Source organism: Saimiri boliviensis, chromosome 8 (assembly GCF_048565385.1).
Source record: "Saimiri boliviensis isolate mSaiBol1 chromosome 8, mSaiBol1.pri, whole genome shotgun sequence".
NCBI classification, from domain to species: Eukaryota; Metazoa; Chordata; class Mammalia; order Primates; family Cebidae; genus Saimiri; species Saimiri boliviensis.
This window is the reverse complement of record NC_133456.1, coordinates 20,494,710-20,521,240: the sequence shown is the minus strand read 5'-3', so window position 1 is coordinate 20,521,240 and position 26,531 is coordinate 20,494,710. Positions and strand designations below refer to the sequence as shown.

The 26,531-nt window shown below is 49.9% G+C and overlaps 1 protein-coding gene across 1 annotated transcript in view; it reads left to right on the top strand.

The window, feature by feature from the left end:
• Positions 1 to 1,919: 1,919 nt before the first annotated feature.
• Positions 1,920 to 26,531, top strand: part of NUP210 (nucleoporin 210) — a 102,679-nt gene continuing 78,067 nt past the window's right edge. Inside the window, exons 1-3 of the mRNA XM_039477280.2 lie at positions 1,920 to 2,183; positions 23,221 to 23,357; positions 25,650 to 25,781. Of these exons, the coding sequence (XP_039333214.1) occupies positions 2,017 to 2,183; positions 23,221 to 23,357; positions 25,650 to 25,781 (436 nt within the window). The 5' untranslated portion in view covers positions 1,920 to 2,016. The remainder of the gene's footprint in view (positions 2,184 to 23,220; positions 23,358 to 25,649; positions 25,782 to 26,531) is intronic.

Here is a 26,531-nt window from a genome sequence, read left to right as displayed (position 1 = left end):
TTGTTTATATACTCAAGTGGAAAACACTGATTGCCTATGGGGAAGGATATTGGGTGATGGGGAGGGAGAGGAATCACTTTGACTTGGAACTCTTTTGAGCCTAAGTTTCAACCATCTGTGTGGATTTTTGGAAAACAAATCAATAAAACGTATAACCCGCAAGACATCCACAGACTTCCTCACAAATACCCACTCTGAGGCTGCCTTTTCTGCACGTTTGTCTTTTATTTCTTGAAAGGAAGCCCGTTGGAATCCCCCTCCTATAGGACCTGGTTCCACACAGGGCAGACCATCACCCCCATAGTTCTGGGATCTCCAGAGATTTCCCCCAACACACGTTCCCTGGTCTAGGGCCCTCAGGCTTTAAGGGTGACCTTAAACACCCTGCATCACCATCCAAAAGCCCCTTGATCCCCGAGGGGCAGGCTCAGCCCATGCAGGCCTCACTGAAGCCCACGGTGCCCATGCCCAGCCCAGGGACCACCTCCTCCAAAAAGCCTTCCGAGCCTGACTGACATTCATCCTCTCCTTCCTTGTCACCCCAGTGGCGTCGCCGTGTGTCTTCCTGGCTAGTCAGCCTCCACCTCCTGCACGCCTCACAGTCGGCCTGTGCACCCTCACCCCGCCCTCTCCTGGCCTCCCACTCGGCTGGGCCTTCTCTGCAACGCCAGATTCATATTGTAGCGGCACCGAGCAATCAGGTGCCTGCTGACACATGCCTTCACGCAACTCACGGCGAAGACCGCTAAAACCCACCGAACACAGCGCGGAATCCAAGACCTTCCGTGGGTGTGCGGGTGGATTCCGTGGTGCTCAACTTTCTTTGGTGGCGTGGGGGCCGTGGAGAGGGTTGTGCTCTGGCAGCGCTGGCGCCCAAAATGCCCTTTGGTGGCCTCTAATGGCTTCCGCAGCGGGTGAAGCAGGACAAGGGCTTGGGGTTCTCTGGCTGAGTGATGTGGGGGCCATTCAACCAGTTTTCTCCTGCAGAAGTGGGGATCTTAAGGCCTCTCTGAAAGATTCTCCCCGGGGCCTTAAAGCTTGGGGGGACACCTCCTCCCTCCTCAGGCCCGGTCCCCAGGCGCAAGACCACTTGAGCCAGCAGCGTGCGTCAGCAGGAGAGCAGAAGCCGGAGGAGGGCCGGCCGGAAGGCAAGTACCCCCGGAAGGTCGAGGGAGAGGCCTTCCTGGTACCATGCAGCAGTTGGGTCGGACTGGGACACTTCCCGTTTACAGGAGACTGTAAGACCCCTGCCTCGCCCTCACTTGGGGCCGACGCCATTTGAGGCCTCAGCCCGTCTGCAGCCAGGCGCTCATTAAAACGGCGTCTTGCTCCACACCACCTCGTGGTGTCTGTTGGCGCCTTCTCGGGGATCGAACCGATAGCAGAGCCTTGCGGTGAGGCGGCTGAGGAGGAGCAGCCCCGGGCCTTCTGCCCTTCAGCAGGTGGCTTCCCTTTGCGAGCCCGGGGTCCCTCTTCTGGGAAACATGGGCTGGGACAAGGCTGGCGCCGGTTTTCCGCATCCCAAACGTCCTGGGGCGTGTGTTCCTTGGTTGCTGACCGTGGGTCGGGGCCTGAGCGCAAGGTCCACAGCCGGCCGCCTGGCTCCACCGCCAGGGGCGCTGACCCGAGCGGGCTGCGTGCTGCGGGGCAACCGGGGGCTTCCCCTACGGCCTTCCGTGGTCTAGGGGTCCCCACGGGCGTGCGCACTGGCTCAGCCTTTCTCCGCGCGGGCGCGCCCCGATTCCTCCCCCTCAGCTCCCAGGGCCCGGGCGCGCGCCTCATCTCCCCGCCCCGCGACCGGGCACGCGGGCCGGGCCGGGCCGGGGGTGGGGTCGCCGTGAGCTCGGCCCCCAGAGTTCCCGCGCTCGGGCCCAGGAAGCGGCCGCGGGAGGCGGCCCTTGCCCCGCCCCCGCGCTCATCACCTGCTGGCCTCGCGCTCGCGGGCGGGGGCGGAGGGCGCCAGGGGGCGGCGCGGGCGGCCGGGCGCAGGGTCGCGGGAGGTGACGCGCGGCGAGGATGGCGGCGCCAGGCTTGGGGCCGCTGCTGCTGGCGCTGTCGGTGCTGTTGGCGCTGGGCCCCTCCGCCGCGGCGGCCAAGCTCAACATCCCCAAAGTGCTGCTGCCCTTCACGCGGGCCACGCGCGTGAACTTCACGCTGGAGGCCTCGGAGGGCTGCTACCGCTGGTGAGAAGCGCGGCCGCCGGGGCGAGCAGGCGGGGGTTGGGGACCGTCTGGGCCTTCGCGCTGAGGCCGCGCGGGCCCTGAGAGGCCGGCAGGTGCGCGGCGCGCTCTCGCTGAGCGCCCGGCGGCGGCTGCCGGAGCGGCGGGTGCGCGCGGGTTGCTACCAATGCTCATGGCGCCGCCTGGGCCTCCGCGCCGCTGAGGCGCGAGCTGAGCCTGTTGTGCCCCGCGTGTTTTGGGTTTTGCGGGATGAGGGCTGACCTGGGGAGGGGCGTCTGGGGCCGCAGAGCCCGGGCCGACCTACTATGGTCTAGGGGTCCCCCCGGGCGTGCGCACTGGCTCAGCCTGGGAGAGGGCGCCGGGGCCGCTGGGTCGCACTTCCCGTGCCTCCGGGACCCCGGCTTGGGTTTGTGTGTGACCGCCCTCGCCTTGGCGTGGGAAGAGGGTGTGTGGGAGACGAAGCGCAGCGCCTAGCGTCGCTGGGAGGCGCGGAGACCTTGGAGGAAAGGAGTTTTGGAGGGAAGCCCAGGGGCCGCTTTACAGAGGCCAAGTGAGGCGAGGCTGGCCGGCGCCGGTCCTGAAGCTCAGGGCATTTCAGTCACCTTCCCTCCTGGCTTGGAAGTTCTCCACGGGGTTGAGATGTGGAGTGTGACCCTGTGCCACCAGAGGGACCCGTGAAGCCAGAGGCCGACACTGACAAGGCGGTGGGGTCCAGCCCTTTCGTTTTGCAGACTGGGGGAAATGGAGCTCCTGCCCCTGGCAAGGCTGAGGGGGCGCGACTGAGCCTCCCAGCCCTGCTGGGGTGAAAAGGTGGGATTCCGCCCTTCCCACCGCCAGGATACTCATTGGTTGCCCCCTTTATTTCTCTGTTTCAAGGCTGGATCAAGGTTGAGGCAGAACATGGACCACATGACAGCGCCACGTGTGTGAGCCTGGACATGTGTGTTTAAGCCCGTTTGAGTATTAGTCTTTGCGTGTATGTAAGTGTGATGCCTGGAGCTCAGACCAGCCAGCTTTCTCTGTTGCTTTCACTGCTGCCCTATTTCTTTCTTTCCTTCCTTCTTTCCTTTCCTATCCTTTCTCCTTTTTCCTTTCCTTTTCTTTTTTTTGAGACGGAGCCTTGCTTTGTCGTCCAAGCTGAAGTGCAGTGGTGCAATCTCGGCTCACTGCAACTTCTGCCTCCCAGGTTCAAGCGATTCTCCCGCTTCAGCCTCCTGAGTAGCTGGGATTACTGGTACGGGTCGTCTGGCTAATTTTTGTGTTTTTAGTAGAGACAGGGTTTCACCATGATGGTCAGGCTGGTCTGGAACCCCTGACCTCAAGTGATCCGCCCGCCTCGGCCTCCCAAAGTGCTGGGATTACAGGCGTGAGCCACGCGCCCGGCCTGCTCTCTTTTTTGAAGGTCTCATTCCTGAAATCAGGATATACTAGGTCAGCCCATTGCATTTCGGGAATACTGCTTTATGCGCCTGGAGGCTCCTATTTCTAGCCTGATGTCAGAGGCTGAACTTGAGTGTTAGGTTTTCTGTATCCCAGTCTAAGTTCTTGTTTTGTGTGGGAAGATCAGCCGTTAGTCAATACTGTGGTGGGGATACATGCTCATTCTCTTGTTGAAGTTGTCTCTCCTCTTTGTATGTGGGAAAGAAAGAGGAAGCTGATTATTGAAAACAGCTGGCTTCAAGTGAATCCCTTTGGATATATTTGTGTGCTACATTCTCTGAGATTCTATAGCTGTACTTTTTTTTCCCCTAAACTACCACCACCCACCCCCCAAAAAAACATCACTTTCTTTTCTGAGAGGAGCTGTCTGGTGTTGGTGGATTTTAATTTACTTGGTAGGAGAAAGGGAAAAAACATTTCTAATCTCTGATGCATCAGAGAAGTGCTAATAAGTACCTTATAACGTGTTTGGTGTTGATCTGTAGCTTGTATTGCAGATGTGTGGCTGCTATCCAAAGTGTCTTCTCAGGGGTGTTTGGTGATTGTGATTTCCCCTTAACTTCACAGGAAGGCATTCTGTCAATCAAGCATTGAGAATATTTTCTTTATTTTTAGTAGTGCTGTTCCTAGTATAGTCATCTATTGCTCCAGTTTTGAAGAATCTCTGGAGATTTTAAGAGCTGACCTGTAGACATATATCTGCAGTCCTCTAAACCTGGAAGGAACATTACCTCTTCATCCAGAGGGTTCATTGTTAAGTCTCTGAAATGAAAAAAGAAAACCAAAATTCTCTCAGAACCTGTGGAACATTTGCTCATCCTTTGAATTTGCAGCTGAGCTTCATGTTTACAGAAATCACTGTGTGCGCCTGAGCCAGCAGCTTCACGTTTACTTTTCCTATTTTTTTTTTATATGATAGCATCAAAATTGGATAGTTTTAGCCAGGGGAACCTTAGAGATCATCTGGTTTAAACAGTCTGTGTTTCATATGGGAAAATCTAAGCCGCAGAAAGGGAGGTGGTCTCTGGGATGTCTTGTAGTGATGGAGACTAAGTTGGGGCAGGAGCTGCCTGGACCCCTCTCTGTCCCACCCCATTAGACCTGGGGATTTGCAGCCTCTGGCTAATTTGCCAGGCTCTAATTGAGTCTTTCCAACTGCATTCAGCCCGCACTGGTTTCGTGACAATTCCTGATTCCTTTTAGATATTTTGCATTATTGAGAGTGCTCCATAAAGTATATTTCATTTGCTCCTTTTAAAGGTATCCTTTTATATACAAAATGACCTTATATCAAAAACTGGGAGAATAGATGAAAAAAAGACATCATGCAGGGCAGGGAAGGGCGGCTGCCTGCAGGTTGTCCTACCTTCAGGCAAAGAGACCAAGTGTTGAGCTTTTGTACCCACTGTCAAGCAGCCATTGGTTCCCTTTGGGAAGGGGGTGTTGTTTTACTTCCCAGGCCTCTGGCAGAGACACCCTGTTGTGAATTACAACCTGCAGCTCCCCTGGCTGAGGTGAGGAGGAGATGTGGACCTGCCTGGTGAACAGCATCCGGATATAGCATGCATAGTACCTGCCATACTGAGCTGTGCACAAACTTCTTTCCTGCTCCTGACAGTCTCTCCTGGGCACCTTGAAGCCACCTAACATGTGTGCCAGGCCTGGTCCTGCACCAGGGTATACACCCTCTCTTACATGGTCTGGGGCACTTCTCAGTCACAGGTGTAAGGATTCTTAGGCAGGCGGAAGCCCCTTTAGGGCCAGGGAGGGCACTGGTCCCTGTGCTGTGGAGCTTGGCCTTGGAGCATGCTATACCCCAGGGAGCTCAGATGACCCCCCTGGGGAGTCCCTCTGTCTTTGCTGAGGGGTGACTGTGGGAGGCCAGAGGCCAGCACCACCCTTGGGTATGGACATCCCAGGTCCCTCTCCCTGCCCCAGCAGGGGAAGCTGCAGCAAGTCCCCTCCAAGGCCTTCATGGGTGAAGTTGGGCGGGAAGGGTGAGGGAAGGGCTTCCTCTGGCTCTTCGGGAGACCTCTCTGCATGCTGAGCCAGGTCAGGGTGTCATTCAGCCCAGCTGCCTTCTCTTGGGCTCAGGAACCCTGAGCCTCCAGGACAGGGGCAGGTCGGCACAAACTAGAAACTGCACAGGTAAGGCAACAGGGCCTGAAGGAAGTTGCCACAAAGTCAAAATAAAAAATTCACGAAGTGGGCCCGGGCACGGTGGCTCACGCCTGTAATCCCAGCACTTTGGGAGGCCCAGGTGGGTAGATCACCTGAGGTCAGGAGTTCGAGATCAGCCTGACCAACATGGTGAAACCCCGTCTCTACTAAAAATACAAAAAAATTAGCCAGGCATGGTGGTGCACACCTGTAATCCAGCTACTCGGGAGGCTGAGGCAGGGGAGAATTGCTTGAACCTGGGAGGTGGAGGTTGCAGTGAGCCGAGATCGCGCCATTGCACTCCAGCTTGGGTAACAGCGAAACTCTGTCTCAAAAAAAAACAAAAAAAAATTCACAAAGTGGAAGCAACCCAAAAGTGGAAGTTGAATTTGACTGGAGGCCCTCATTCGCTCTTTGTACTTCTTTCACTTGGCCTTCTCAGAGCCCCCACGTGTACTTCTCTCTTCTTTGAAAGTGTTTTCTCCCTGCATCGCTCAATTTGTATGCACGGTGCATTCCCACACATTAGGCCAAATCTCTGTCTGCTTTCTTATGCCAGGCCTTAGAGCAGGCGTCCCCAAACTTTTTACACAGGGGGCCAGTTCACTGTCCCTCAGATTGTTGGAGGGCCGCCACATACTGTGCTCCTCTCACTGACCACCAATGAAAGAGGTGCCCCTTCCTGAAGTGCGGTGGGGGGCCGCATGCAGCCCTTGGGGCCGTAGTTTGGGGATGCCTGCCTTAGAGTCACAGGCTTTGGTCGGTTGTGTTATCTGGGCCTATTTGGTGGTATTTCTGGCAGTTAGAAGGTGGGGTGAAGATGCCAGAGCTCCCGCAGGGCCTGAGAGAGGGCACATGGTGAAGACCTGTCCTGCCTGAGCACCATGGGACATGTACTAGATGGACAACACCTCTTTCACCAACAAGGGCTGGAGAGTCCCTGAATAAGAGGTGACAAGTGTCTGTCACTCTTACTATGAGCCAGACACTGAGTTCCTGGGACGTGATGGTGGAGCAACAGGAGATGCCCTGTTTTCTGGGACTCACAGGTGGTTGCAGGAGTTAAACAGTTAATTAAGATGAGATCTGTGGATGCATCTGAGGCAGGAGTAAGAACTGAAGAAAATAGAACCGCAGGGCCTGGAATGCGTTTTGGGAAGGGCGCTCAGCATAAGCCTCTTGGGAGTCGAACTAGGAGTAGAGTGGGATCGAGCTGGAGGGGACAAGTGCAAAGGCCCAGAGGAGAGGCAGAGCTTGTGGGAAGTGCACAAAGGAAGCTCATGTGGCCCAGGCTGGGGGGCTGGGAGGTAGGGTGGAGAGATCGGCAGGGCGGAGCCCTGTGGGACCTTGTGGGCTGTGGTTAGGAGACAGGAAGGAGACTGCCAGGTCAGGTGTTGGGCAGGGTTAGATTGGGCCGGCTTTTTTGGGCCTTGTTCTCCCTTGACCCCTGAGGGCTGTCTGTAGCTGTGGCCTCTGCAGGGCTGGATCAGGCCTTGCTCAACTCCCTTCATCAGGCCTGCAGCAGGGAGGTACCAGGAAGTGTCTGTGGACTTGGGTTGACCTGGGCCTTGGGTGATTTTCTTCCTGCTTCCTTTGTGGGTCCCCCACTCTGCCTGAGCTGTCAGCCCCACAAGGTGGCTTCCGCTCTGCAGACCCTGCCTTTGTGCATTGTTAGGGGTTGGACCCTGAAGGTGGATGGGAGGTGGCCTGTGTCAGCCCCGACCCTCACCCATCCTCGTTCTTTGCGCAACTCTCACTTCTCGTTTTTTTCACCGTTGCCTTCTGGCCTGACCCAGGTCCCTGAGTTCCCTATGCCCTGCCTACCTCCTGTTCCTGTGTTGTGAAGAGTAGGGAGCACCCCCTCAAAGGCAGTGCCTGCCAGACACCAGCATGCTCTGTGTGGCAGTGGGGCCTCATACAACAGTGGGAATGAGAAAGATTTACTCTTAAAAAACTCACTGTCAGTCCTTTTTTAATTTTCCTTAAAATAAGTTTTCTTCTGGTGTTCATATGTGGTTTACATATTTTTACATTTGAAATTGTGGCAAAATATATACAACATACAATTGACCTCCTTAACCATTTTTAGGTATAGAATTCTGTGGCATGAAGTACACTCACAGTTGTTGTGCAGGCACCTCCGCCATCCACCTTCAGAACGCTTTCATCTTCCCAAACAGACACTCTGTACCCATTATTAAATAGTAACTCCCTATTTCCTCCTGCTTGGGCCCTGGCCACCACCTCCTTTTCATTGCCCTCTTTGATGTTTGCCTGTCTCCCAAGAGAACAGGCAGACACTCAGTCTTTGTAGGCAACTGCTTCCCCCCAGGACCTAGTGATACTGCTTTGAGTCATCTGGATAGATGGCAAACGATATGAGATTTTTATTTACACTAGTGTGTAGGTTTCCTTTTTATTTGATTTCATTGAGATGGAGACTTGCTCTGTCACCCAGGCTGGCACGATCTTGGCTCATTGTAATCAGGCTCTCAAGTGATTCTTCTGCCTCAGCCTCCCGAGTAGCTGGGATTACAGGCATCTGCCACCACACCTGGCTAATTTTTGTATTTCTAGTAGAGACGGGGTTTCGTCATGTTGGCCAGGCTGGACTCGAACTCCTGACCTCAGGTGATTCCCCCCTGCCACTTTGTCCCCCCAAAGTGTTGGGATTACAGGCGTAAGCCACCGTACCTGGCCAAGGTTTCCTTTTAAATTAATTTTTCTTTTCTTTTTTTTTTTTTTTTAGAAAGAGAAAGGAAGGAAAGAAAGAAAAAGAAAGAAAGAGAGGAAGAGAAAAAGGGAGAGAGATCGGAAGTCTTGCTGCATTGCCCAGGCTGGAATGCAGTCTAAAAATGGGTATTAAAGACCTGTTTTGTGCCAATCATTGTGCTTGACAATGGAGACAGGAAGGAATAAGGGAGGAAGATAACAAACAAGCAGCCAACCAATATTTCATTTAAACCTGTGAAATGCTATGCATTTGCTGAGGAGTGATTTACTTGCAATTATGTGGTCACTTACAGAGTAGGTGTGATGTGGTGCTGAGAGGAATGTATATTCTGTGGATTTGGGGTTGAGAGTGTGTAAATGTCTGTTAGGTTTGCTTGTTCCAGGTCTGCATTCAAGTCCTGGATATCCTTGTTAATTTTCTGTCTCGTTGATCTGTCTAATATTGACAATGGGGTGTTAAAGTCTCCCACTATTATCGTATGGGAGTCTAAGTCTCTTTGTAAGTCATTAAGAACTTGCCTTATGTATCCGGGTGCTCCTGTATTGGCTATGTATGTATTTAGGATCGTTAGCTTTTCTGTTGCATTAATCCTTTTACCATTATGTAATGTCTTTCTTTGTCTCTTGATCTTTGTTGCTTTGAAGTCTATTTTATCAGAAATGAGAATTGCAACTCCTGCTTTTTTTTTTTTTTTTTTTTTCTCTCCATTTGGTTGGTAAATCTTCCTTCATCCCTTTATTTTGAGCCTTTGTGTATCCTTGCATGTGAGATGGGTTTCCTGGATACAGCACATTGATGGGTTTTGGTTTTTTTAATCCAATTTGCCTGTCTGTGTCTTTTGATTGGGGCATTTAGTCCATTTGCATTTAGGGTTAATATTGATATGTGTTAATTTGATATTGCCATTTAATGCTAGCTGGCTGTTTTGCCCATTAGTTGATGCAGATTCTTCATTATATTGATGCGCTTTACCTTTTGGTATGTTTTTGGAGTGGCTGGTACTGGTTGTTCCTTTCTATGTGTAGTACTTCTTTTAGGAGCTCTTGTAAAGCAGGCCTAGTGGGGATGAAATCTCTGCGTACTTGCTTGTTCACAAAGGATTTTATTTTTCCTTCACTTATGAAGCTTAGTTTGGCTGGATATGAAATTCTGGGTTGAAGGTTCTTTTCTTTAAGGATGTTGAATATTGGCCCCCACTCTCTCCTGGCTTGTAGGGTTTCTGCTGAGGGATCTGCTTTGAGTCTGATGGGCTTCCCTTTGTGGTTAACCTGACCTTTCTCTCTGGCTGCCCTTAGCATTTTCTCCTTCGTTTCAACCCTGGTGAATCTAATTATTATGTGCCTTGGGGTTGCTCTTCTTGAGGAATATCTTTGTGGTGTTCTTTGTATTACCTGGACTTGAATATTGGTGTGCCTTGCTAGGTTGGGGAAGTTTTCCTGGATAATATCCTGAAGAGTATTTCCCAGCTTGGATTCATTCTCTTTGTCACTTTCAGGTACACCTATCAAACGTAGATTAGGTCTTTTCACATAGTCCCATATTTCTTGGAGATTTTGTGCATTCCTTTTTACCCTTTTTTCTCTAATCTTGCCTTCTCATTTTATTTCATTGAGTTGATCTTCGACCTCTGATATCCTTTCTTCTGCTTGGTCAATTTGACTGTTAAAACTTGTGCATACTTCGTGAAGGTCTTGTGTTGCGTTTTTCAGCTCCATCAATTCACTTATATTCCTCTCTAAATTGTCTGTTCTCGTTAGTATTTCATCAAATCTTTTTTCAAGGTTCTTAGTTTCTTTGCATTGGATTAGAACATGTTCTTTTATTTTATTTTATTTTATTTTATTTTATTTTATTTTATTTTATTTTTGTCTTTTTGTTTTTTTCCTTTTTGTGGAGAACGGAGTCTCGCTATATTGCCCAGGCAGGTCTCGAACTCCTGGGCTCAAGCTATCCTCCCGCCTCTGCCTCCCTAAGAGCTGGGATTACAGGCGTGAGCCACAGCGCCCGGCCAGAACATGTTCTTTTAGCTCACAGAAGTTTCTTACTATCCACCTTCTGAAGCCTGATTCTGTCAATTCATCACACTCATTCTCCATCAGGCCTTGTCCCCTTGCTGGTGAGGAGTTGTGATCCTTTGTAGGAGGAGAGGCATTCTGGTTTCGGGTGTTTTCAGCCTTTTTGCTCTGGTTTCTTCCCATCTTTGTGGATTTATCCACCTGTCATCTTTGTAGTTGCTGACTTTCAGATTGGGTCTCTGAATGGATGTCTAGTTTGTTGGTAATGAAGTTATTTCTGTTTCTTAGTTTTCCTTCTAACAGTCTGGCGCCTCTGCTATAGGACTGCTGAGGTCCACTCCAGGCCCTGCTTGTCTGGGGATCACCTGCAGCAGCTGCAGAATGGTAAGGGTTGCTGCCAGTTTCTTCTTCTGCTATCTTTGTCCCAGAAGGATGCCCACCAAATGTCAGTCTGAGCTCTGATTTATGAGGTGATTCTTTGAGTATACAGGGGTCAGGGAGCTCCTTGAGGAGACAGTCTGTCCTTTATAGGAGCTCAAGTGCTGAACTGTGAGCTCCATTGTTCATTCAGAGCTGCTGGGCAGGTACGCTTAAGTCTGCTGCAGCAGAACTCATAAACACCTTTTTTTTTTTTCCCCAGGTGCTCTGTCCCGGGGAGTTAGGGCTTTATTTATGAATTTTTGTTGTGTTGCTGCCTTTTTTTTTTTTTTTTTCCAGTGCTGTCCTGCCCAGCAAGGAGGCAGCCTACCTCTGTAGTGGTGGAGTGCCTTGGTAATGACAGACGCCCCTCCCCCACAGAGTTGAACCTTCCTGGGGTCAGCTGTACTTGCTTTGAAACTCTCAACCCACAGTGTTTCCAATTGCTATTTTTTTTGTAGGGGTGGGACCAGCCGAGCCTGATCAACTGGCTCCCTGTTTCAGTCCCCTTTTTAATCAGCTGAATGGGCGACTCTGCCTTCCTGGAGCTCCAATCACCAGCCAAAAGGGCACCCAGTCCTGTCACCCAGTCCCGTGTATTTTGTGCTGAGAACTGCTGCGCCCTGAGCTGCTCCTAATTGGCCATCTTGGATCGCTCTCCTTAAAATAATTTTTTAGTGAAGAAGAATCCATTTAAAACAATAAGAAAAGGGCCAAGCGCAGTGGCTCATGCCTGTAAACCCAGCACTTTGGGAGGGTGAGGCAGGAGGACTGCTTAAGCTCGGGAGTTTAGGACCAGCCTGGGCAACATAGCAAAACGCTGTCTCTACTTTAAAAAAAAAAAAAAAAAAGCTGGGTGTGGTATGGGCACCTGTGGTGTGGGCATCTATGGTCCCAGTTACTCTGGAGGCTGAGACAGGAGGATTGCTTGAACCCAGAAGGTCAAGGCTACAGTGAACCATGATTGTACCACTCTATCCAGCCTGTGTGACAGAGTGAGATCCTGTCTATTAAAAAAGTTAGGCTGGGTGCAGTGGCTGGCCAGGCACACTGGCTCATTCCTGTAATCACGGCACTTTGGGAGGCCAAGGCAGGTGGATGACCTGAGGTCAGGAGTTCAAGACCAGCCTGGCCAACATGGCAAAACCCCATCTCTGCTAAAAATGGAAAAAAAAAAATAGCTGGACATGGTGGCGGGCACTTGTAATGCCAGCTACTCAGGAGGCTGAGGCAGGAGAATTGCTTGAACCCAGGAGGCAGATGTTGCAGTGAGCTGAGATTGCACCACGGCACTCCAGCCTGGGTGACAAGTGAAACTCTTTCTCAAAAAAAAAAAAAAAAAAAAATTAATACAAGTAGTACCTAGATGTAACTGGGCTAGGATGGGTGTCCAACCAAGAGGAGCCTAACGGTGGAGAGGAGGGGCTGTCGGCAGGTGCAGGTGTCTAGACAGCTGCCCCTGCTGGCCAGAGCCTGCAGGCCAAGAAGCAGGGACTTCCAGTGTTGCAGAGGGGATGTGGGGTGGGATGTGGCCAGAGGGAACCAAAATGAAAGAACCAATTTTTCTGTTAATTCCTTTGCATACTATGCCCCCACTTAATCTTGACAATGAACACTAAAAACATCTTTGGTAAGAATGACTGCATTCTACAAATGAGCCTGGGACAAGAGCCTCCCAGCTGGTTAGTGGCAGAGCTGTGTTTAAAACCAGCCTCAGATCCAGAACCACACTCACTCTGAGGTGCCTGGGAAAATGTGGCACCCTTCTCAGCTGATTGTTGGTTTACCCAGTCTCCTTCAGCTAGCTTTTAAAACCTCAGTGGTACTTTTTTTTTTTTTTTTTTTTTTTTTGAGACAGGTTCTTGCTCTGTCACCCAGGCTGGAGTGCAATGGCACAGTTAAAGCTCACTATAACCTCAAACTCCTGGACTCAAGTGATCCTCCCGCCTCAGCCTTTAGAGTAGTTGGGACTATAGGTGTTAGCCACCATGCCCAGCTAATTTAAAAAATTTTTATTTATTATTATTATTTTTTTTGAGACTCGCTATTGACAAGGCTGGTTTCAAACTCCTGGCCTCAAGCAATCCTACCTTGGCTTCCAAAGTGCTGGGACTAAAGGTGCGTGTCACCACACCTGGCTACCTTTTTTTTTTTTTTTTTTTTTTTTTTTTTTTTAAAGAAATGGGTTCTTGTTGGTTGGGTGAAGTGGCTCATGCCTGTAATCCCAGCATTTTGGAAGGCTGAGGTGGGCGGATCACAAGGTCAGGAGATTGAGACCATTTTGGTCAACGTGGTGAAATCCTGTCTCTACTAAAAACACAAAAATTAGCTGGGTATGCTGGTGCGTGCCTGTAATCCCAGCTACTCAGGAGGCTGAGGCAGGAGAATCGCTTGAGCCAGGGAGTTGGAGGTTGCAGTGAGTTGCCATTGCGTGCCAGCTTAGCGACAGAGTGAGCCTCCGTCTCAAAAAAAAAAAAAAAAAAAAGTGGGTCTCACTAAGTTGCCCAGTCTGGTCTTGAACTCCTGGTCTCAAGTGATCAGGTGCCTCTGAGGAGGCAGGCTGGCTGTGTGACAGTACCAGAGTTCAGTCTCAGTAGCTGTCAGGGGCACACCACACCTGCTGCACAGAGCTTTTGGGATGCTCTAAAAACACTTGCAAAGCATGCAGCCCTAGATGCCTTCTATTCCATTTGGTACATTTGATAAAATTAAGTTTGTAATTAAAATCTTTTTTCTTTTTGAGATGGAGTCTCGCTCTGTCACTCAGGCTGGAGTGCAGTGGCACGATCTTGGCTCACTGCAACCTCTGAGTGAGGGTGTCTTGATTGGTTATGAGGGAACAGGATGTGGTTGGGGCAGGCTGCTATTGGTAGGTAGACGGGATTTCCAGTGAGCAGGCTGCCCAGGGGGAGTGGGACCTGGATGGAGCAAAATGCTATTGGGCAAGTTTTGGTGGGGCTTCTTTTAAATTTTGTCGGGGTTTTTTCAACGGCGGGCATGGTGCCCAGTGTGGAGTGGTGACGTAGTTTTCAGGCACGGAGAGGGATGAGTGTGTCTGAGCTCCCGGTGAGGCAACTGGCCTTACAGCCTTGTCTATAAATTCCCTGAAATATTTAAAGAAGAAATGATACAGGTTTTTTACAGACTCTCAGGAGAGAGAGAAGGAGCAATCGTTTCCTAATTCACTTTTATAAGGCCAATATTACACTCATTGCAAACCAGATTAAAAACATAGTCAGAAAAAATCCCACAGACCAAAAGGACAAAAATTTTAAATGCTAGCTAGTGAAACCCAGAAAAATAAGAATAATATATCATGACCAAGTAGGGCATATCCGAGGAATACAAGGTTGGTTCAATATTTTAAAAAAATCTGTAATTACCATTTTAACAGAAAAAAGAAGAAAAGACATGTAATTGTCTCCATGCATGAGCATTCACCACCCATACATGATAGAGCCCATCATACATGATAGAGCCCATGCCTGCCTGTCCTTAAAGTCTCTGCTTGCACAGTGCCCCCTCAGTGATGCCTTCTCTGAGTATCTGGGAGGATGACAGCCCTGGCCCTCCCAGCGTTTTGTCTGTCCTTAGCCATTACTATGATCCCATCTTCACTCACTGATTTTATCTTTTCTTGTTCTCCCACTAAAGTGAAAGCTCCTTGAAGGCAGAGGTTAATGTGTAGTTTGTACTTAGTTGCATCCTTGTCACCTAGAATACTACCTTAAATATCACTAATGCCCAATATTTACAGTTTCAATAAGTGGATGAATGCCTTAGAGACCTCAAGGAGGACCAGCAATGTCATGGGAGCTGACAGGAGGGTCATGGGTGATGCAGATTGGGATAGTCCATGGAAGGGTTGCCGTTTTCGGTGAGCCAAGAAGGTTGGACAGCACATCTATGGGTCAAGAGGACATACGAGGTAGAGGGACCAGCACCTGCAGAAAGCTGGGAGGAAGGGAGGGAGGGGCTTCGGAACAGAGGTTGGACTTGACGGCAGGTGATTCAGGCTTTTTCCAGCAGTGTGACCTTGGGCCAATAATCCTGTTTGGGCCTAAAACTTTGATCCAGGCTCTAAGGATGCCTTGGTGGTGTGATTGGGAGGCCTGTGAGGAGGACCCTGACCCTAGAGCATCAGGTCAGGCTTCAGGGAAGACGAAGGACAGGTTCAAGCAGGAATAATCAAAATGCCTGTTGAACTCCTGAGCTCAAACCATCCTCCCGCATAATGAGAACTATGGGCACAAGCTACTGTGCCCAGTTTTTCTCCTTTCTTTAGAAAGCAAAGTTCTTATCAGAATCTTGCCAAACATTGCAGGGCTACAACCCCTTCATTTGGGACCCCCTTTGTTTTCCCTAGATCTGAGAGCTGTGACAAGAGCTATTTATTTATTTATTTTTGAAATGGAGTCTTGCTCTGTCACCCAGGCTGGAGTGCAGCGGTGCCATCTCGGCTCACTGCAACCTCCACCTCCCAGGTTCAAGCAATTCTCCTGCCTCAGCCTCCCAAGTAGCTGGGATTACAGGTACCTGCCACTGTGCCTGGTTAATATTTTTGTATTTTTTGTAGAGACAGGGTTTTAGCATCTTGGCCAGGCTGGTCTTGAACTCCTGACCTCGTGATCCACCTGCCTCAGCCTCCCAAAGTGCTGGTATTACAGGCATGGGCCACCGTATCTGGCTGAGCTTTATATTTATTATCCCATCTAATCCAGCCCAGCACTTTGCAGTAGGTGCTATTTTCATTCCCACTGTGCAGATGAGAATGTGGTGGCCCAAGGAGGTTTGATTGTTCAGTCAAGGTCATGCAGCTGGTTAATGGCAGCACCCATCTGTCTTACCATTCCGCAGATACCAACAGATGAGACAATTGAGTGAGCCGCGTCCCCATCATTGAGGGTTACTTGTTGCACTGCATGGGGTTCCCTGGGAAAGCCACAAGCAGCACTCCTGACTGTGAAGCCTGCCATGTATGCCGGACAGGGCATGGGAGGGTGAGGGGGGGTGAGAGGGTTGTTGGTGAGTGGGAAGGTGGGACAGACATAACGCCTACCTGCTGAGGTGCAGGGAAGAATGATGGGTGTGCAGACGAGAGAAGCAAGTGGTCTTTTAGAGGAGTGGCTATTCATTTAGACTGGTTGGGCTGGGGTAGGCTCTTCCGCCGGACTCTATTTCTTTGGCCAAACCTAATGCGGAATCCAAGTGAACTGGGCTGTGAGCGGGCTGACCTAGCTTTGGTGGGTGGCAGATGAAAGTGTTGGCATATCAGCCAATGAGCCCTGTATGCAGACCCTGCCTTCTCTGTTTAGTGAGACCCTGTGTGTCTTTGAGCGCCACGTCTCCAGACCTGGTTGTGAGCATGGGCTGAGCAGCTGCATGGGCTACCTGTGGCCTCTTCCAGTGGTTTCTCTGTTCCTCACGGTGGATCCCAGCCAACCAGGGAGAGGCCGTCTGGTGTTTAGAGCTCCTGATATCAGTGTAGGACACTGCCCTGCCCTTGTGCTCCCAGAAATTGGAGAATGGCAGCTTACATCAGACTACGTACCAGAGGGAAGGCATGCTGGCATTGTGGGGCTTGGTTCCCCTCTTCCCTTGACCCATGCTTCCCAGAGGTGTGCCTCAGTGCTAAGTGGTGGGGACTGCAGTCACTTCATTGCCACCATTAAAATGCTGCTGCTTTTATGTACTACCTGTACTAGAATTTACTGAACATTTCCTTCAAAATGACTCAGTTTAAAAAAAAATTGACATTATCTTTCGTATTAACATTTATGAGCTCATAATTTTAATACATTTGTTTTTCCTAAAACACTTTAAAATGAATATGTAATAGTTAAAATGCATAATGAGTCAGTTAAAAAATGGTTCATCTGTGCATCATCTAAACTGGTGCTGGTTGTGTCATATCCTGGGGGAAATGCTCCTGGAATGGGAGAAGTATCTGATCTGGAGTCACCCAGGCCTAGCTGCGATAGCTGGCCCTGCTGCTGACAGCTGTGTGGCTTTGGGCAAATTACTTAACCTCTCTCAGCCTCATGGTTTGTTTTTCCCATGTAGGGCTTCTGGAGGATTCAGTGATCTGATAAATAGAAATGTTGGCCAGGCGCAGGGGCTCACGCCTGTAATCCCAACACTTTGGGAGGCTGAGGCAGGCGGATCACCTGAGGTCGGAGTTCAAGACCAGCCTGACCAACGTGGAGAAACCTGTCTCTACTAAAAATATAAAAGTAGCCAGGCATGGTGACACATGTCTGTAATCGCAGCTACTTGGGAGGCTGAGGCAGGAGAATTGCTTGAACCTGGGAGGTGGAGGTTGCAGTGAGTGGAGATTGTGCCATTGCACTCCAGCCTGGACAAGAAGAGCGAAACTCCATCTCAAAAAAAAAAAAAAAAAAAAAAAAAAAAAAAAGAATTGTTTAGCTCTGGGTTTGGGTTTGATACATGGTACCATTTCCCTTCCTCAGTTGCCATTCTCATTTCTTATATTCTCCCTGATTAGTGAGGGTTTTCTGAAGAAACAGAACCAATAGGACATATGTAGGTGTGTATCATCTATGTATCTCATATGCATATATTCAATAGGCTATATATATAGCATATATATATATATCTTATACACACATACCCCTCATATGTGTATGAGAGATTCAGTATAAGGGATTGCTTACATGATTATGGAGGCTGACAAGTCCCAAGAGCTGCATTCAGCTAGAATCCCAGGAGAGCTGATGGTTTAGTTTTAGTCTGAGGGCCAGCAGGCTTGAGACCCAGAAGAGCTGATGTTTCAACTCAAGTCTGAAGGCAGAGACACTGACATCCCTGCTTGATGACTGCGAGGCCCAGAGCAGGAATTCTCTGTTGCTTAGGCTTTTCTTTTGTTCAGGCCGTCACCGATTGGATGAGGCCCACCCACATTAGGGGACATCTGCTTTACCCAGGCCACAGATTCAAATGCTAATCTCATCCAAAAACACCCTCAGAGAAATGGCCAGATTAATATTTGACCAAATATCTGGTCACTCTGTGGCTCAGTTAACATGTAAAGTTAATCATCACATTCCACCAGCATATTTTTATTTAAAAAACAAAACAGTAGGCCAGGCACGGTGGCTCACACCTATAATCCCAGCACTTTGGGAGGCTGAGGCGGGCAGATCATGAGGTGAAGAGATTAAGACCGTTCTGGCCAACATGGTGAAACCCCATCTCTACTAAAAATGCAAAAAATTAGCTGGGCATGGTGGCACGAACCTGTAGTCCCAGCTACTTGGGAGGCTGAGGCGTAAGAATCACTTGAACCTGGGAGGCAGAGGTTGCAGTGAGCCGAGATTGCGTGACTGCACTCCAGCCTGGTGACAGAGCAAGACTCCATTTCAAAAAAAAAAAAAAACCAAAAAAACCCCAAAAAAACAGTCCTTGCCTTGGATAACTTAGTGCTCTCTAGAAACGAGCTGTTTCTGCCTGCCCTCACCTCTCTCATCTCCTCCTGCACTCCCTGTCTCTCTTTGCCTGGCTTGGTTTGATCAACCACCATGTCTGTGAAGAATTACCCACCATCCCTCCATGTAGAAGTAATTCTTCTCTCCCGAGATCCAGGAAACAGAAACATTCCTGAATTGCACGTGACCGGCCAGCTCTTTCATTCCCAGCCTGGGAAAGAGCCAGCCTCAATCTCCAGGAACACCTGTAGGGTTTTTCTAAGGCCCATCCTGGAAAGCTGTGAGGTATAGGGACAGCTCTTAGGAGGGAGGGCGCTTCTGCGTGGCCACGATAGCAGAAAGCATCCTGCTTTTGGGTCTGGAACCCCTGTGGCCTCCAAGCCTTAAACTAGTCCCCTTTTCCTAAGCCTCAGTTTACCAATCTGTAAGATCAGGGCATAACAGTAGTTCTTTAAGTTACAGCTAACATTAGGGGGAATATATTATTTAGAAGTTAGAATAACACAGAAAAGAAATAATACAATGAATACTTATATTCCTACCATAGAATTAGCCATTGTTTAACAACGTATATTGGTTTCTAGTCTTTTTTTAAAGAAATAAAACCTTCTGGATAAAAGTGAATTCCCCTTTATTGCCCCCACCATTCCCCCCCACCCCCTCTTTGAGTTCGGTGCAAACTTTTCCCTCTGTAATTCTCCAGCAAACACTTTCTGTTGTGCTTTTTCATCCAGCATTACATACCCCTGAGAGGAAGGCAGCGTGATTGGGGGCCCTTACAGATGAGGACACAGAATCGGTGGCTATTGTGGTTCTTCTGTGTCCCTTAAAGGGTGGGCTCAGAATGCCTGGGAAGGAAGTCAGATAACTGAAAGGAACACTTGAATTGGTCACAGGAAAACCACCCTGAGCTGCCTGAAGCCTCCGGAAGGTGTTGGGATGGGCTGCTGCTAGCTTCCAATGTGAGTTCCAACCCAGAGAGAGAGCTGGCCCCAGGGGAGCAAGGATCTGGGGTGGCTGGAAGTGGGCCAGTCTGCTTGTGGGGAGCGCTGGTAGGATAGTCTCACTTCCGCTGCACAGAGCTCAGCCAGAAGGAGAGGGGATGCAGGGATCAAGCCCCAGTCCCCAGAGCCTGAGGAGTGGGAACTACCTTAAATGGCTGAAACCAGCCTTCCCGGCCAAGACAGGCTGCTTTCTCTCTCCCCCAGCTCTGTTGTCAGCACTGAGTGCTGAGAGAAGGGACTTTCTTAGAGGGTCACAAGAGCACTCAGCACTCACTGCCTCCCGGGTAGATCCTGGGCAGAGGTCGGAGGTATCCACAGGGACCCCAGTACATGAGAGCCCTGTGCCTCTACCAGGAAGCCAGGCCCAGAGCCGGGCCAGCATTGGTACTACTCACCATGTTAACGAATGTCTGTGTCCCCTCAGACTCGTGTTGACACCCCATCCCCAAGGTGATGGCATCTGAGGTGGCGCCTTTGGGAGGTGATGGCGTCATGCAGGTGGGGCCCTTGTGGTTGGGATTAGTGCCCTTCTACAAGAGGCTCCAGAGAGCTCCGTCGCCCCTTCTGCCGTGGGATGACAGTGGGAATATAGCAGGCATGACCCAGAAAGTGGGCCTTCACCAGACACCCAGTATGCCAGCTGATCTTGGACTGCCAGCCTCCAGAACTGCGAGCAATACATTTCTGTTGTTAGAAAAACCCTGTTTGTGATGTTTTGTCATGGCAGCCCCAAAAGACTAAGATGTGTGACTGTGAGCTCTGAAAATGCAGCCAGTACCACATCAGAAGCATGATATTTAGGATGTGTTGGAGTAAATCACATGTTTTCTTAAAAATGTGACTTTTTAGTAGGAATTTTAAAATAGAAATAGACAGGGTGCAGATGACTTTCAGGGCAGTGATGCTGTTCCGAAGGATACTGTCATGGCGGGTGCGGGCCATTATCCATCTGTCCAAACCCCCAGGACGTGAAATATTGAGTATGCACCCTCCTGTCAGCTGGGGGTTCTGAGTGATTCTGAGGTCACTGCAGGCTCTTTCATTGTAACCAATGCACCACTCTGGTGGGGATGTTGAAGGAGGTGCTGTGTATGCGTGGGGCAGGGTGTGTATAGGAATGCTATACTTTCCACTCACTTTTGCTGTGCACCTAAAACTGCTTTAAAAAACAAGGTTTATTGAAAATTAATCTCACCTGTTGCTTTTTGACAGAAAATGAAAACGTGGCCTGTGTTACATGTCTATTGTGCAGGGCTATCTCAGGCCTGTATGGGTCCTTAATTAGCCCTGCCACATGGGCATGAAAGGTGTGGTGACTGTAGCTGGGCTCTGCAGGCTGCCCAGGCACCTCAGTGGCAGCCCAGGGAAGAGCTTGGGGAGTTTTGCAAGGAAAATTTCAGGCATCTTTTACTTAGATAGGAAGAGCTCTGTTTGTATTTATTGGAACTGTGTCTGAGACTCATACATTGCTGTTAATGGAGTGAGAAAGGAAGTGGTTGTTGAGCAGACAGAGGCTGGGAGAGGGGGTGGGATTTACAGGCCAGACCAGGGTCCCAGATCCCGGTTCCCATATGTTTTAAAAGGCAGGAGTGGAAAATGATGAATTCTTTTTCCCCCCATAGACTTTATTTTCTTTATTCTTCATATTTATTCATTTATCCTACTTGTTTGTTTGCTTGAGACAGGGTCTCATTCTGTCACTCAGGCAGAGTGCAGCGACACAATCATAACTCACTGCAGCCTTGACTTCCTGGCTCAGGTGATCCTCCCGTCTCAGCCTCCCATGTAGTTGGGACCACAGGTGCATGCCACCACAACTGGCTAATTTAAAAAACATTTTTTTGGGTAGAGATGGAGTCTCACTCTATTGCCCAGTCTAGAAATTTTGGGCTCAAATGATCCTCCCACCTCCCCCAGATCGAATGTAGGACCCAGGATTTGTTGTTTCCTTAGTCTTCACTGCCCTGTGTGAATTTTCTAATTTGTCCTCGTTTCCACACTCTCTTTTGTGTGCTGGTGTTTGGGAAGTTTAACGCTCTTTGAGGAACACTGTAGGGCCCTAGTGCTGGCAGTTGGACAGTTGGACAGAGTGTTTCCAGCAGGCATGGGCCATGTTCACAGGCACCTGCTTCTCATCTCCTTTGTGCACTTGTGCCTGCTTTGCTGTCTTCCTGGAGTCTGTACCGTACTATTTTCTTGGAAGAAATCCAGAAGGGGCACAGATGCACTTCCTTGGAGGTGTAGATTGCTTTCCTTAACTGATGGGCGTGGCTTATTTTCCGTGAACTTCCAGTAGGGTGGTCCAGGCTATAAGGTTCCCCTGCAGGCCTCCTGCTGCGGTCCAGTGTGGCCAGGCAGTGTCAGAGCGGTCGGTGTGCTCAGGTGTGTTGGAGGGGCCCCTGTGCTGGCCTGGCCTGGGGAAGACCCTTGGCATGTCTGCCTGGGTGTGTTCCATACCACTGCTTTTTTTTTTTTTTTTTTTTTTTTGAGGCAGTCTCCCTCTTTTGCCCAGGCTGGAGTGCAATGGCGTGATCTCAGCTCACTGCAACCTCTGCCTCCCAGGTTCAAGCGATTTTCCTTCTTCAGCCTCACAAGTAGCTGGGATTATAGGTGCCCGCCACCACACCTGGTTAATTTTTTGTATTTTTAGTAGAGAGATTTCACCAAGTTGGCCAGGCTGCTCTCAAACTTGAAACTTCTGTTGATCTGCCCGCTTTGGCCTCCCAAAGTGCTGGGATTACAGGCCTGAGCCACTGTGCCCATCCATGCACCACTGCTTTTTGACACCAGGCAGTCTTTGACAAGTCTCCTTCAGAATACTTGCTGCTGTGGATGTTCCAGTGAGTTTTGGCAAAGTTGGGAAGGATGCAGAGACCCTGGAGTGCCTGCTCTGTGTTGGGTGCTGTGCTGGGTGTGGCCCCTAGAGACAAGCACTGAAACTGCTTAGTGGCCTCTCCTGGGGCCTTGGTCACACTATAAACTCTTTGAGGGCAGCATGACTAGCTTCTTCCCATGGCCCTGCTTCACCCTAGGTCCTGTGTGGCATTCTTTTGGAGGCCCTGTGCTAGGCATGCTCAGTGTGGAGTGTGCTGTCCTCTGCCACTCGTCCCCTTCTCACCTGGGCCTGGGGTGGTTATCTTGGGCCTTGGATGAGAACCTGAGGCACTGACACCAGATAGCTTACCCCACACATTTCTCTTCCTCCTGTTATCCTTCCCGGGGAATTAGGCTTATAGACGTCTGGGCTCATTTGTGAATGTGTTTATCTGTCTGTCTCCCCACTATGGCTATAATATCTGCTCTGCAGGCGCTGGTAGCTCATGATTGTGGTTATCATTACAAGTAGTGATCTTCAGGGTTAGTGAAACCTGTTGGAGTTGGAAGCTGATGCCCAGAGCCTGCTGTGTGCCAGGCCTGGGCTAGAGGTTGGCCGAGATGCCTGTGCCCCCTCCCTGTGCCATGTGTCCCTCATAGGATCCCTTTCCTGCTGATATTGAATGGCTCCCATGTCTGCAGGAGTCTTGGACGGTGGCCGTCTGTTGAACCTTGAGTTCCTTTCCAGGTCTGAGGTCTCCTGTTTGATTTGCTCTATGGGGACTGTGTGCACAGGGCCCAGGGCCCTCAGCTTGTGGAGGTCTTAACTGGAGGAGCCTCGGCAGGGCCCCACGTCTCCTCTGGGTTTGAAGCTGGTGTTAGGCTGCCCACCTCAATTCTGTCTTTGGGTTCAGGACAGCACCCCAGACGGAAGCCATAGCATGGTGTCTGGACCCCGCTGTGCCTTGCAGCGCAGCTCCACAGAGTAAAGGCTTTCTTCTTCCACTTCAGGTTGTCCACCCGGCCAGAGGTGGCCAGCATCGAGCCGCTGGGCCCGGATGAGCAGCAGTGCTCCCAGAAGGCGGTGGTGCAGGCCCGCCTGACCCAGCCTGCCCGCCTCACCAGCATCATCTTCGCAGAGGACATCAGTAAGGGCTGAGTGCTGTGTGTGATCCATGGTGGGAGCCAGACACAGGAAAACGCCCCACTGAGACCAAGGTTTCCAGGGGCTACCTATGCCCACGGCAGTGCTGTTCTTGGGTGGCAGGATGCCCAGGCAGGAGGCAGACACCCAGCAGGCAACACCCATCCCGGACCCTTGTGCCAGCACTTTGTACCGTGTTCCCTTTTGTGGAGGCTGGCTTGCTAAATTCCTAAATTATTACTTGTTACCTAAATAACTCTTAATTGATATCGACTCATGACAGTGACAGTTGTCCTAATCTATGAAATCACTCCTTTTTCTTCCCTATATCTAATTTATTATATTCGTTGTAAAATAGTTTGACAGCAACAATGTGATATTCTATCATGCTTTTCCCTGCTATAGGACATGTTCCATTTTACCATACAATTATTTTATTTATTTATTTTTTTGAGACAGAGTCTCACTCTGTCACCCAGGCTGGAACGCAGTGGCACAATCTTGGCTCACTGCAACCTCCACCTCCCAGGTTCAAGCAATTCTCCTGCCTCAGCCTCCTGAGTAGCTGGGACTACAGGCAAGCATCACCATACCAGGCTAATTTTTGTGTTTTTTTGTAAAGACATTGTTTCACTAAGTTGTTGAGGCTGGTCTCAAACTCCTGACCTTGTGATCCACCCACCTCGGCCTCCCAAAGTGCTAGGATTACAGGTGTGAGCCATGGTGCCTGGCCCATACAATAATTTTTAATGCTGAATAATACTCTCTTTTTGTTGTTTTGAGACAGTGTCTTACCCTGTCACCCAGGCTGAAGTGCAGTGGCTTCAACACTGCTTACTGCAGCCTCAACCTCCTGGATTCAAGCAGTCCTTCTGCCTCAGCCTCCCAGGTATTTAATAGCTGGGACCACAGGTGCATGCCACCATACCCAGCTAATTTTTAAAATTTTTTGTGGAGATGGAGTCTCACTATGTTTCCTGGCCAATTTGTCTTTCTTTCTTTCTTTCTTTCTTTTTTTTTTTTTTTTAAAGAGATGGGGGTTTCCCTATGTTGTACAGGCTGGTTTCAAACTCCTGGGCTCAAGCGACCCTCTTCTCTTGACCTCCCACAGTGGCAGGATTACATGTGTGAACTACCACACCTGGCCCAAATAATAATCTAAACAGGAGGTTGTCCTATAATCATTTCTTCGTATTGGGCATTTAGAGTGTTTTTAGATGTTTGTTTCAGTGTTACATATAAAAATAAATGTTTTTATATAGAGAACAAATTAGAGTTATTTTATGTTATTTCTTAAATTCCCAGTTTTACTGGGTCACAGCCTGGAATATTTTTATATTTATTTTTTGGTATGGAGTCTTGGTCTGTTACCCAGGCTGGAGTGCAGTGGTGTGATCTTGGCTTCCTGTAACCTCTGCCTCCCGGGTTCAAGCAATTCTGCCTCAGCCTCCCATAGCTGGCATTACAGGCATGTACTACCACACCCAACTGATTTTTCTTATATTTTTATTAAAGATGGTATTTCATCATGTTGGCCAGGCTGGTCTTGAGCTCCTAACTTCAAGTGATTCACCTGCCTTGGCCTCCCAAAGTGCTGGGGTTATAGGTGTGAGCCACCACGCCTGGCCAAACTTGAATGTTTTGAATGCTTTTGATACATGGGACTGTATTGCTGTGCAAGAAAACAACACTGAAGTGCACAAGTATTTTTATATGGTGCCTGGAGAGGGTCAGGATAATTTTGTATCTCTTGCTGCTATCCTTACACTTGAGGGCTCCCCAGATAATGCCATTTACATACCTTATTTATGGAGCAAGTAAAAAAGACTCTGGGCGTACCCCCCAGCCCCTTCTGTACTATAGTTGATAGTCTTATATAAAAACACACCAGCATATGTGAAAATCAAAAACCACTAGCGTAATCCCTAATCTCAGTGAAGGGCCAGGGCTCTCATCTTTGGGATGGGAACTCATCATACTGTATCCCTTGTCACTTCACTGAATGGTCACACCCTGAACAAAACAAAGTTTTCCTGGAGTTTCCTTTGCCCACAGCTTTACATGCTGGTGCCCCGCTGGAAAAGCCGGAGCAGGTGGTGACGAGGCCCCCACAGCCCTTCCTTTCTGGAAGTCCCTGTTAACTTTCAGTGGGCTGTGTGCAAGGCAGCTGCTTGGCTTCTGAGGGTGAAGTTGGTGGTCACTGGGGTCTTTGCCAGAGTGTAAGCCTGCAAGGCTTAGAGGTAGAGCCAGCGGTGGGGACTGTCTTTGGTGCTGACCCTCCCTGGGGTCTCTCCAGCCACAGGCCAGGTCCTGCGCTGTGACGCCATCGTGGACCTCATTCATGGCATCCAGATTGTTTCCACCACCCGTGAGCTCTACCTGGAGGACTCCCCGCTGGAGCTGAAGATCCAGGCCCTGGACTCCGAGGGTAAGGACGTCCCCCTGCCTGTTTGTCCTCTGCAGCCCATGCTGGATTGTCTCCCCACCGTGACCCTGGCCTCTCTGCATTCCCCTCTCCTCTGGCATCTAGCCCTGCAGGTCCCCTAGAGGACAGCTCCCATCAGGCAGATGCAGTTGGTGCAGGGGGAGATGCTGAAGAGGCAAAAACCACCTCTGAGGTGGGCCTCAAGCCCTCAGTGGTGTCAAGTCATGGTCACTACTGGCACTCAGGAACCCCTGCAGCAGGGCCTGTGTGCTCAGAGCTGTGACTCTGTGACCTTGGAGCCAGATCCTGCCTGTCATGGTGCTGGTCCTTGGGGCAGCACATCTTGAGGAAGCTACCATTCTTGGCAGCAATGGGAGGCTGGGAGAGGCTGTCTGGGGCCGTGCTGCCTGCTCCGGCTCTTAGGGCTGGTGGTGGCTTCCTGGTCCAGACCGCCGAGCATGTGTATGGATCCGGTTACATCTATGCTGCTGGCTCAGGGCACTGCCCTCACATCTTCACCTTGCTAGAGTCAAATATGGGCTCATTCCAGGCTGGAATTCTAGGTGATCTCTTAAAGGAAGTAAGGAAAACTTTTTTTTTTTTTTTTTTTTTTTTTTTTTTGAGATGGAGTCTCGCTCTTGTTGCTCTGGCTGGAGTGCAATGGTGCCATCTTGGCTCACTGCAACCTCTGCCGCCCAAGTTCAAGTGATTCTCCTGCCTCAGCCTCCCGAGTAGCTGGATTACAGGTGCCCA